At 43.2% G+C, this 12578-nt stretch overlaps 1 protein-coding gene across 3 annotated transcripts in view; it reads right to left on the bottom strand.

The window, feature by feature from the left end:
- AFF4 (ALF transcription elongation factor 4) overlaps window positions 1-12578 on the bottom strand; it is a 92074-nt gene that overhangs the window by 27331 nt on the left and 52165 nt on the right. For all 3 annotated transcript variants that reach the window (XM_056124268.1, XM_056124266.1, XM_056124267.1), the window contains one exon: window positions 1355-1391. In XM_056124268.1, the coding sequence (XP_055980243.1) occupies window positions 1355-1391 (37 nt within the window). The remainder of the gene's footprint in view (window positions 1-1354; window positions 1392-12578) is intronic.

Raw genomic sequence — 12578 nt, forward strand, 5'->3', positions numbered from 1 at the left:
GAGGGAGGGAGGGAGGGAGGGAGGGAAGGAAGGAAGGAAGGAAGGAAGGAAAGTAGGTAGGTAAGTTTCTGGCAAGAGAACAATCATTTTGTTGGAGAGCTATTAGATGAAGCCCAGACATTGGAAATGGTTTCTAACATTACCACTATCAATTCCTAAAGCTACTATCCCTTAGGACAATCTCTGAATTCCCTCAGAATATCCTTTGTTTCATGTTCTTCTCGAAGACCATAGAGAGGTGGTAAAGCAGTATTGTGAAAGACTTTCTTCCCAGATCAAATGACAGGAAAAGTAAGTATAAGAAAATAGGAAGAGAAGAGAGCTACAATGATCCCTTCTTTTTTCTTTTTTATATTCTTCCTACGCCCTCAAGCTACGCCAGCGGAAGGGCCCCTCCCAGGCCACTGCCACCAAGGTTTGCACTGAGAGACCTCGATGCTGAGTTTACTTTGAGGAATTTTCAGGAATTTAACCCCCCCCCCCCCCATTGATTTTTGTTTTATTTCTTTTGGTTTGGGCTGGAGCAATAAGACAGCGGGTAGGGCGTTTGCCTTGCACGCAGCTCACCCGGGTTTGATTCCTCCACCCCTCTCGGAGAGTCCGGCAAGCTATCCAGAGTATCCCACTGGCTCGGCAAAGCCTGGCAAGCTACCTGTGACGCATTTGATATGCCAAAAACAGAAACAAGTCTCACAATGGAGACATTACTTTTTTTTTTAATTTTTATTAGTGAAAGTCCATGAGGTACAGTTGTAGACTTACAAATTTTTGTGCTTGCATTTCAATTATACAATGATCATTGGAGACATTACTTTTGCCCACTCAAGCAAACTGATGAACAACGGGAGAACAGTGCTACAGTGGGTCACACCTGGTGATTCACAGGGGTTACTCCTGGCTCATGCACTCAAGAATTACTCCTGGCAGTGCTTGGGGGACTATATGGGATGCTGGGAATCAAACCCTGGTTGGCTGCATGCAAGGCAAATGCCCTACCTGCTGTGCTATATTGCTCCAGCCCCAATGACCCCTTCTTCCCTAGAATCTTACCACCATAAAAACAAGTGCTTTCATGAAAGAGATAGAAAGAGAAGAAAAGCTCTTGCATCTATGAGGTACCGAACACAATAAACTCACTAATTTTGAATGATTATTTCAAATACATAATAAAATTATTAAATTTTATATTAGCAATATATAACACATTTTTTAAGTTTACCAAGATCAGTTCAACCCAACATTTATCCCAATCATAAAACTGGGTAAGACAGGTAAATAATTATTACAATAATAAGTGATGTGAGAACAGAATGCTCTTGACAATCTGAAAACTAAGAGGAAAAGTAATACTTACTTTGTTCTCCAGGGCCAAAACTGGACTGCTGCGTTTCCTAAGAAATAAAGAACAGAAGATTATATATTGACATTAAAATGATTACTAAAAAGTACTTCAGAACTATTGGATTCCAGTTAGTTCAATGAACGATCCGACTGAGTTCCTAAAGGTAAATAAAAGAAAAAAAAATCAAGAATTTTTTTCTATAAAAAAAGTCATCAAAAAACTGTATCTTAAACTGTATTTTAAAAGAAATGCTTTATAAAGTATGACAGTTTTCATTAGGATTTTCTACTCCCTGTATGGTAGGGCGTTCGCCTTACAAGCGGCCAACATGGTCGATCCAAGTTCGATTCCTCCGCCCCTCTCGGAGAGCCCGGCAAGCTACCGAGAGTATTGGATATGCCAGACACAGTAACAACAAAGTCTCCAATGGAGACGTTACTGGGCCCGCTCGAGCAAATCGACGATCAACGGGAGGGCCTTTACTCCCTGTATAATGCAAATAATACCTTCTATGCTATGCTGAAATAAAAAGAAAAGTTTACGTGTGCAGGTCTGGGGACAAACCTGTTAGTGTTAAAGGAATACTCCCAGCCCAGTGCTTAGATGGTTGCTCCTGGTCAAGCTTTATAACCATGCACGGCCTGAGAACGAACCTGTTTATTTGGCTCTTTCTCCAGCCCCTAAACAATATTTAGATGAAGATGTCTTACATTTTATATTTCAAATGCTCATCTTTCTTTTTTTCCCATTTTTAATAATTTTATTTATTGAATCACCATGAGAGCAGTTACAAAGCTTTCGGGGCTAAGTCTCGGTCATACAATGAAACACCCATACCTTCACCAGTGCCCAATCTCCACCCCCCAAAACTCCAGTATATTCCCATCCCACACCCTCCGCCTACCTGTGGGGGCAGATGATTTCCACATTACTCTCTCTCTACTTTGATTACATTCAATATTTTGACACCAGACGCACCATTATTATTTGGGATATTACCCCAATACTCAGATCTGCCGAAAAGGCAACAGTAGACAATTTGTTTTCTATTGCTGGTTATAAATAACACATGATGTCGCACAGCTGCAGTAGTGGCCACGCGATTTTGAAATCCCGAAATTTTAACTATTAAATCTGGAGGGATTTCTTGCCAAAACCTGCTGGGTTCCGAGATTTGTTCCTAAGTCATGGCCGTTAAGCAGCTTGACCAGGAGCCAGAGAGGCCGTTTGTGGGCAGCGACTTGGGGTCTTATTGGGATGGGGAGGAAAGGACTGGCTCTACCCCCATCCCATGAGGCCCCTCGTGTCTTGCCACTGAGGGCCCAAACCTGACTGTCCAATGGCCTCTGGCGGACGACAGCCCTGGAACCGCCAACGGGGAGCAGGAGGAGGGACAGCAAACTTTTCCCCCTGGGGTGGTCCAGCAACAGTAACTTACTGCAGGGTCCGGACACATTTCTGCCAAAAGCCACTGGGTTCCGAGATTTGTTTCTGAGTCTCTGGGATCATGGCCATTAAGCAGCTTGATCAGGAGTCAGAGAGGCCTTTCATGGGTGGCGACTCAGGGTCTCGTCTCAACGGGGAGGAAAGGGCTCCAACCCTATCCTGTAAGGCCACACATGTCTCGTCACTGTGGCCCCAAACCTGACTGTCCAGTGGCCTCTGGAGGATGGCGGCCACTGGGCCTCCAGGGGGAACAGGCCAAGGCACGAAACCTATTTCCACCTAGGGTGGCCTAGCGCCGGTAACCTACTGCAGGGACTGGACACATTTCTTCCAAAAGCTGCTGGGTCTTGATAACTGTTTCTGAGTCTCTGGCATCATGGCCATTAATCGGCCTGATCAGGAGCCAGAGAGGCCGTTTGTGGGCAGCAACTCGGGGTCTCGTTGGGACAGGGAGGAAAGGGCTGACTCCACCCCCATCCCATGAGGCCCCATGTGTCTCGTCATTGTGGGCCCAAACCTGTCTGTCCAATAGTCTCTAGAGGATGGTGGCCACCAAGCCGACTAGGGGGAGCAGGCAGAGGGACAGCACCCTTTACCCCCTGGGGTGGCCCGGCAACAGTAACCTACTGCGTGATCAGACGCATTTCTGCCAAAAGCCGCTGGGTTCCATAATTTGTTTCTGAGTCTCTGGGATCATGGCTGTTAAGCAGCTTTATCAGGAGCCGGAGAGGCCATTCGTGGGCGGCAACTTGGGGTATCATTGGGATGGGGAGGAAAGGGCCAGCTCCACCCCATCCCATGAGGCCCCACGTGTCTCATCACTGCAGGCCCGAACCTGACTGTTCAGTGGCCTCTGGAGGATGACAGCCACTGGGCTGACAGGGGGAACAGGTCAAGGCATGAAACCTATTCCCACCTGGGGTGGCCCAGCGCTGGTAACCTAGCACTGGGACCGGACGCATTTCTGCCAAAAGCCATCAGATTTCAAGATTTGTTTCTGAGTCTCTGGGATCCTGGCCGTTAAGCAGTCCAATTACGAACCAGAGAGACCATGCCTCCAATTATATAGCTGAGCTGGAGGTAGTTTGTGGGTGTGTCTCCCACATACCTAACTTTTGACCGTTTACTTTCTTGGTAAACTTTGCCCAAGTTTTTGGGGTCTCGCCAAAGGCACAGCAGCAATTTTGAGGTATGTGGAAGTCTGAAGGTGCCATCAGACTGCTGATGCACTCGCCTCACAGGTATAGGTTGACCTGCTGACGGCACCATACCCCCAAGAGAAGAATTTAATGATTGGGACTGGAGTGATGGTACACTTGCCTTGAACGTGGTCAACCCAGGGTGGATCTCTGGCCTCCCATACAGTCCCTGAGCACCACCAGGAGTGATCTTTGAGTGTAGAGTGAGAAATAAATCTGAGTACTGCTGGGTCAGTTCTCCCCAAACAAAACCAAACCCACCAATAATTTAATGATCTTTGACTCAGTAATTGTGGTCAATAATAAACTTTCCAATGCTTAAAACAAGTAGAATGAAACTTCCTGATGGTGTTTCTTTCAACAGATTCAGCACACATAATACCTAATTTAGAACCCTGGATAAAAATTATTTTAATTTCAGGGGTTTTTGTTTTGGGGGGGGATAGGGGATTGGGCCACAGAGGTGGTGCTCAAAGGATATTTCTGGCTTTGCGCTCAAATGCTGGAGGACCATATGTGGTGTTGGGGAGTCTCAGGGTCAGCCACAAGCAAGGCAAGCATCTTAACTACCTTAATTTCAGAATCTTGATTTTAAGAAAATGTATGTTCTGGAGCCAGGGAGATACCTCAAAGGGATAAAGTACATACTATGCATATGGGAAGCTTTGGGCTAGATCCCCAGCACAGCACTGGTCCCCCAAGTTCCACTGGAAACAAATGCTGAGCACCACCGTAACTGCTGATGTTTCCCAAAAGCCCAAAACAGGTTTGGGGGTGTATCTACAATAGATACCTGATTTGTAAGTCAGAAGTCCTGGACCTCATCCCTGGTACCATTAAAAAAACCCAATACTAAACAAAAACCACGCAAACAAAAGTTTACTTTTTTTAAATACCCAAATCTTATATATACTGGGGTGAAAATAACTGTACAAAACTTATTTATGCTCAAAATATACCACTTTTGTGGACCAAGACCTCCTACATTCCCATATTATTTTATTCATCTACCAGTACCTTACAATTAATATCCTGGTGAAGATACTGTCATATACTTCTCTATAAACCTTAAGTCAAATGATACTGAAGAAAGCCACTGAAAAAAACTAATGTCAGTGAAAGAAACATGGCTTTTTTCAAATTTCACAATCATCACATCTGTTTTTTCTTATGTACAAACTCTTTTTCACAATGCATCACACTAAAATTACACTAACACCCCTAAAAGCCTACTTAAAGCCAACTAAAAGCTTACTTAAAGATAAGCACAACCTTCCTTTAACAACAGAACTATCCACGAAGAAGAATCCAAACAGAAAGCTAAAATATACTTTTGCTGTAAAAAACTGGTGCAAGGAAGAGAGCTCAGAAGGTTGGAGTACCTGATTTGCATGCAAGAGTCATGGGTCTGATCCCTGGCATCACACTGTTTCCTGAACAACCCAAAGTAGCACGATGCCAAAAGCAGCTCCTTGCACACCACTGTGCATGCCCCCACACCCCCCTAAAAAAAATCCCTGTGAATTGGATTTCAGGGAGATACCTCAAAGGGCTATATAGTGCACGTTTGGATACAAGAACTCCGTCTCAATCCCTAGCACCAGATGGTCCTTCAAACACTGAACATTACATTAGCATTAGCCCCAAGCACCAATGGATGTCCTCCCTTCCCCACCAAAAATAAAAATAAACAGGACTGGGGATGTACCTCAGCTGTAAAGCACTTGTCTTGCATGTGTGAGGTCCTGAGTTTAATCCCCAGCAGACCAAAGGAAAAAAAAAGAATAAAATGTGTACACAACTGTCTAATGTGCATAGAAACATTCTTCATAATAGCCAAAGCATGAAATGAATCAAATATCCATGCACTGAAGAACGTACAAATAAAATGTGATATATATTCATACAACAGAGTATTATTTAGCCAAAAAAATGAAATACTAATACATGCTGTAACTTAGAAGAATCTCGAAAATAGAACATTAAGAAAAAGAATTTAGTCACAAAAGATTCCAATTACACGAAGTATCCAGAAAAAGAGTCAAACACTGTCCGCCTGTTGTTCATAGATTTTGCTCGAGTGGGCCCAGTAACATCTTAATTTTGAGACTTGTTGTTCCTGTGTTTGGCATATTGAGTACGTCACGGGTAGCTTGCCAGGCTTTGCCGTGCGGGCAAGATACTCTTGGTAGCTTGCTGGGCAGAAGGCTTGGCCTGACTGGCTGTGCGCAAGGCAAACGCCCTACCACTGTGCTATCGATTCAGTCCAGAAAAAGAGTATTTATAGAAATAGAGAGTAGGTCCCCGGGTGAGGAAAAAAAAAAAAGAAATAGAGAGTAGGTCACAACTCCCAAAAAGAGAGAGAGCAAGAGGGAATGCCCTGCCACAGAGGCAGGGTGGGGTGTAGGGGACGGGGTGGGAGCAGTGGGAGGGATGCTAGGACCATTGGTGGTGGAAAATGGGCACTGGTGGAGGGATGGGTACTCGATCATTGTATGACTGAAACACAAGCAGGAAAGTTTGTAAGCTTGTAACTGTACCTCACGGTGATTCACTAATAATAAATAAATAAATAGATAAATAAAAATAAAAGAAATAGAGAGTAGGGGTGGGAGCGGTAGTACAGCAGGTAAGGTATTTGCCTAGCATGCAACCGGCTCAGTTTCAATTCCTGGAACCCCATATGGTCTCCTGAGCCAGCCAGGAGTGATCCCTGAACAGAGCCAGGAGTAAATCCTAAGCACAACTGGGTGTGGCCCCAAAATCAAACCCTCCCCCCACCAAAAACAAAACAAAGAACAATCCCCCCCTGAAATTTGAACTATATAGAGATTAGCATGCTCCTACACAAGGAAAACAGGCAATTTGCAAAGTGTTCCATACTTTCCTTTTTCTTTTCTTTTCTTTCTTTTTTTTTTTTTTTGCTTTTTGGGTCACACCTGGCGATGCACAGGGGTTACTCCTGGCTCATGCACTCAGGTATTACTCCTGGCAGTGCTCAGGGGACCATAAGGGATGCTGGGAATTGAGCCCGGGTCGGCCATGTGCAAGGCAAATGCCCTACACACTGTGCTATCGCTCCAGTCACCATATTTTTCATATCACCTTATACTACTGAGAATGGCCTGTATCAGAAAGACTGAAAACAATGAATGCTGGCAGGGAAGTGGTAAAAAGGAACCCTATTCACTGTTGGAGGAGATGTAATCTGATTTGGCCTCTAAGGAAAACAGTATGGATATCCCCAACCCCCAAACTGAAAAAAGAACTACCATGTGATCTGTAAATATACTCCTTGGCACCTATCCTTGAAATACAAAATCATTAATTTGGAAAGGTATCTGAATGCCATTATTCCACTGCAGCACTATGTGTAAAAGCCACGATCTGGAAGCAATCCAAGTGCCTAACAATAGATGAGTTAAGATAAAGAAACTGTTGTATATATACACATGGAATAATACTTGGTGACAAAAGACAAAATCATTCATTATGTAAGAATTTGGGTAGAACTTAACGGTGCCATGTTAAGCAAAATGAGCCAGAAGGACAAATACAGGATGATGTCATTTGCAAGTGGAGTATAAACAAAGCAAGGAAATAGACAATGGCTAGAGACAACAAACTGTGAAATTCTGCGAGGAGATCTGAGTTTGTTGGGAGTGGATGAAGGAGACAGTGGTGGAAGAATACTGGCCCTCTGGTGATAGGTGTGTATAGTGACACTGCATAACAAAAAGTATTATGCTTTGCAAACCATGATTCCTCAATCAAAAAACCAAAAAATAAAAATTATTACCAGATAAATGTCCTAATAGTTAAAAGTCTAAGATTTACATGATCTCTGGCTCCTTTCCCACCTCTGACAAATAAGACGGCTAACCCAAATGCTCCTGGGTATTGTCCCTAAAACATGTACAAGTCAAAATGCAGCCAGGTCTAAACTGCAGGTCCCAGGGCCTCATTACTGTTTTTCTGAACGGACAATGAGCATTTAAATACTCACCTAATGGATTACTGGATCTAGTCTCCCTCACTCTCCAGTTGCCCTTTCTAAAATCTAAGTCTCAAAATGAGTCATCATTATTTTATGTTATCTTTATTTAAAATTAATTTTTCTCCCTCCCCTTCACTGTGTGCTTGCTGGGATCTGCGCATCAGGCTGCAATGATTGCACATTTGGCTCAGGTGCTCAATGAGGGCTGCAATTCTCTAATTGTGGTGCCTGCACACATGCTCACCAGAGGTTGCACCCCTTTAATTGCAAAGTTCGCTGGCTATGATGGGCCCGAAATTGCTTGTGGTATCACAGAAAGAAGAGCTGCCAGGCTTGCGCTCAGCACCTGTGATGGCCCTAAGGTTTGAACTCTTGACCTTAAGCTTGCACAGCAGGAGCTATAAAGTACTCTGGGGAGTCCACTCGTATTTTCCACAAAGACTCCAATGAATGGTTCTATTTTATAAAGAGATGAAACCCCAAACTGACATAAAATTCACTCACACCTCAGGTATTGAAAAAATAGCATGACAAACCAAAATAAACAAGAACCTTATCCTCATGGGTTCAACACCAACCTGAATGTGAATGAGAGTTTTTTCAACTCTCGTGAAAATAAAGATTAAACTGGCCACTGTAATAAATATAATGAGGGAAGGAGAAAGGGAGAGAAACAGAGAGAGGGAGACAAAAAAAGAGTGAGAAAAAGAGCAGAGACAGACAAGATTCTGAACAAAGCTACAGAATATTGGAAAAAAATCTCAAAAAGAATTTTGATTAAAATTTACTAGCTTTCATTTTTGTTTAATGAATGCCAGAATATCACATAACTAAAATATAAGAGGATGAATCATGAATTCTTCAGTTTCATTGGTTGCTATCTCAAGGCACATTATATACTAAAATCAAGGTTAGAGGGAAGTTGGCTCCAGTGGTGGAACTGGTGCTGGAACATTATATGCCAAAAACTCAACAATCAATAACATTGTAAATTAAAATTCTTTAATAAATTAAAAAAATTTAAGAATAATAAAACAAAACATCCCTTAAATCAAGGTTAATAATATAAGCACATTCAAACTATTACTTGCTAATCTTGGAGGACTGTTTTTTTACCTCCTGCTTATGGCATTTCTATTTTGCATTGTGACAAATAGAATTCATTTTACAAGCAGCAAAATCTCAGTCCTGCCATTTTCTTGTTTGCTCAAAAATGTATTTTAGTGTTATTTTCATTAAGTAGCTTCACTGCAGATACATATTTTATTTACAAGTGTCATCACTGCTGATGACACCTTTAAATCAGCCAAAATTGGCTGAATCAAACAAGTTACATAAATCTTAACCAAGCCATAGCTAGGAAAAGCATGTGAGTAAAAGTCTACCAACTTTTCCATACTGAGATCTAAACTTTACTTAGATAATTCATATGCTAGGAAGAAAAATGTGAATACCAGCTATTAAGGTAATAAAAAAGATTAACATTTTCTTCCGTTGAAAATAGACATATTTTTAATTTTTCCTTTGTTTTTGAGCGACCCGGTGATGCTCATGGCTTACTCCTGACTCTGTGCTCAGGAAGTGGTGCTCAGAGAACCATAAGGGGGGCAACGAATGGAACCCAGTTGGGTGCATTCAAGGTAAGAGTACCCACTGTTCTATCACTTCAGTCATGAAAATAAACATTTTTAGAATTGAAAAATAGGAACAGGAGCTTGGAGATGGCACAAGTGGGAGAGCACATGTGCAGCATATGTAAAGGCCCTGAATTTGATATCTAGTGCCACAATGTCCCCTCAACACAATGTTTCCCCTCAGGTATCATTCAGTATACCTCAATCTCTGGGCCAAGCATTACTGGGAGAGCCTGCTATTAAACAAAGTGGAACAAATAAAGTTTGCAGCTACCCAACCCTTATCTTCCAAAGCATACAATGCTGGGGTATAAACTTTTCACTTTGGAGAACATGAATTTACCAGTGAATTAAAGGTAAGGTAAAGGTAAAGGCCCTCCCGTTGTTCATCGATTTGCTCGAGCGGGCCCAGTAACGTCTCCATTGGAGACTTTGTTGTTACTGTGTTTGGCATATTGAATACATCACGGGCGGCTTGCCAGGCTCTGCTGTGCGGGCGATATACTCTCAGTAGCTTGCCGGGCTCTCCGAGAGGGGCGGAGGAATCGAACTCGGGTCGGCCATGTTGGCTGTGTGCAAGGCAAACGCCCTACCAGTGAATTAACAATAGAAATGAAGAAAATGAATAGAAGGTTAATACAGTAACAAAGGTCAGATCACTGGGACCTGATGCTAAGTCATGAGGCCTGCTAGGAATGGCTTAAATTATTTCACTGAGGTTATTCTACATTCACCAATAGGGAACATCTGGATTTCAAACATGCTCTGGGATTAAGATTAAAAAATTATTAAGAAAAAATATTTTGAGAGAGAGAGCTCAACAGGCTCAGCACATGCTTTTCATGGCTCCCCAAATGCTACAAGCACTGAGCTGGAAGTAGGCTGTAAGCACCATCAGGCATAAACCAAAGACAAAAACAAAGACTAAAAACTTGTGAATCTGGGGCTGGAGTGATAGCACAGCGGGTAGGGTGTTTGCCTTGCACGCGGCCGACCCGGGTTCGATTCCCAGCATCCCATATGGTCCCAGGAGTAACTCCTGAGTGCAGAGCCAGGAGTAACCCCTGTGCATCGCTGGGTGTGACCCAAAAAGCCAAAAAAAAAAAAAAAAAACAACTTGTGAATCTGGGGCAAGAGTGACAGTACATCAAGTAGAGTGTTTGCCTTGCACACAGTCAACCTGGGCTCAATCCCTGGCATTCCATATGGTTCCCCAAGCACCACCACGAGTAATTCCTGAGTGCAGAGCTAGGAGTAGCCCCTGAGCATTGCTGGGTGTGACCCAAAGACCAAAACAACTTGTGAACAGTGACCACCATGACAACCTCTGGCGAGTACATCTGTGAGCACCACAGCGGCCTCCATGAACCACCAAAATAGCAACGTGTATGCAAAATGGAAGAGCATGATTCCTAATGAACACGTGTGTAAGCACAGCAACTACAGGAGCACAAACGTCAGCGACACTGTAACTGAGTGTGCAAGCACTGCAAACTAATGTGCAGCACCCAGCAAACATAATGGTGAAAATGTGCTGGCACCACACCCAGGCATCTGTGCAACCCCCACTCATCCCAAGAACAAAATATCCGCAACAAAAACAAAGAGAAGGGGGGCATGTGAGAATTTTTGTTTCAGGGCCACATCCCTGACACTAAGCTTAGGGATCACTCTTGACCATGGCTGGGGACCCATACGGGGTGCTGGGATTGAACCTGGGTCAACAGTGTGCAACAGCTACTATACAATCTCTCCTATCCCTGCAGGTGGGAACTTCTTCAAAATTTGTGGAAAATCTATGAATAGAGGAATAGGTTATGATATATACAACTGAAAATGCAAATGTACATTAACTGCATTCAATTAAATATTACTATGTAATTGAATTTTCTTGCTTTTATAACATTTCTTTTCTACAACCAAAACAAGGCAAATCACGTTTATGTGATTTAGTGTACCAAGGCAAATTCCCTGCAAGTACCCAGCATTATCCCTAGAAACTTACTTTTAAGTAAAGGAGAAAAAAGAACCAAAAAAGCAGGGTAAATGGGAAAGAGCAACATAAAGTGGGGGAAAATATTAGGCTAAAATAATATTCAAGGGGCCAGAGAGATAGTTCAGAGGGTAGGGAATTTGCCTTTCACGTGATGGGCCAGGTTCTATCCCTGAGAGCAGAGCCAGGAGTAAGCCCTTGAACATAGCCAGATGTGACAATTCCTCCCAACTCCAAATTACTCAATGTGCATGAGAAATTTAGTGAAGCTAAAATAATTTAAATTTTATTGGATTACAAGGGTTGGGGGCTGAAGCGATAGCACAGCAGTAGGGTGTTTGCTTTACATGCAGCCAACCGGGTTCGATTCCTCTGTCCCTCTCGGAGAGCCCGGCAAGCTACCGAGAGTATCCCGCCCACACGGCAGAGCCTGGCAAGCTCCCCGTGGTGTATTCGATATGCCAAAAACAGTAACAACAAGTCTCACAATGGAGACATTACTTGTGCCCACTTGAACAAATCAATGAACAATGGGAGGACTATGCTACAAGGGTCAGAGAGGCAGGACAAAAGGTCGAGCATTTGTTCTGCATGCAGTCAACCGAGATTCAATCCCTGGCACCCCATACTGCCTGAGCACCACCAGGAGTGATCCCTGAGTGCAGAGACAGGTATGACTCCAAAATAAAAAGGTTTTTTTTTTTAAGCCTGAAGGAAAATAGTTTTCAGTGTAAATCAGCAGGAGCAATATCAGATTGGAGAGGGGGAGGGAGGGATAAAAACAAATACAGGTAACATTTTGCTTGCTTTTGGCCTCTCCAGTTGGGGAGGTCACCATGTGCAAGGGTCATGGAGCTATACTGGTTATTCAGGAAGCCCTGAAGTAACAATGATGAATACAGGGCCCTGTACATACCGCCAGGAATGCAGTCCAGCCCTTTGAGCTATCTCACTAGACCTTACAAAG

Source organism: Sorex fumeus, unplaced genomic scaffold (assembly GCF_029834395.1).
Source record: "Sorex fumeus unplaced genomic scaffold, SorFum_2.1 ptg000051l, whole genome shotgun sequence".
Lineage (NCBI taxonomy): Eukaryota > Metazoa > Chordata > Mammalia > Eulipotyphla > Soricidae > Sorex > Sorex fumeus.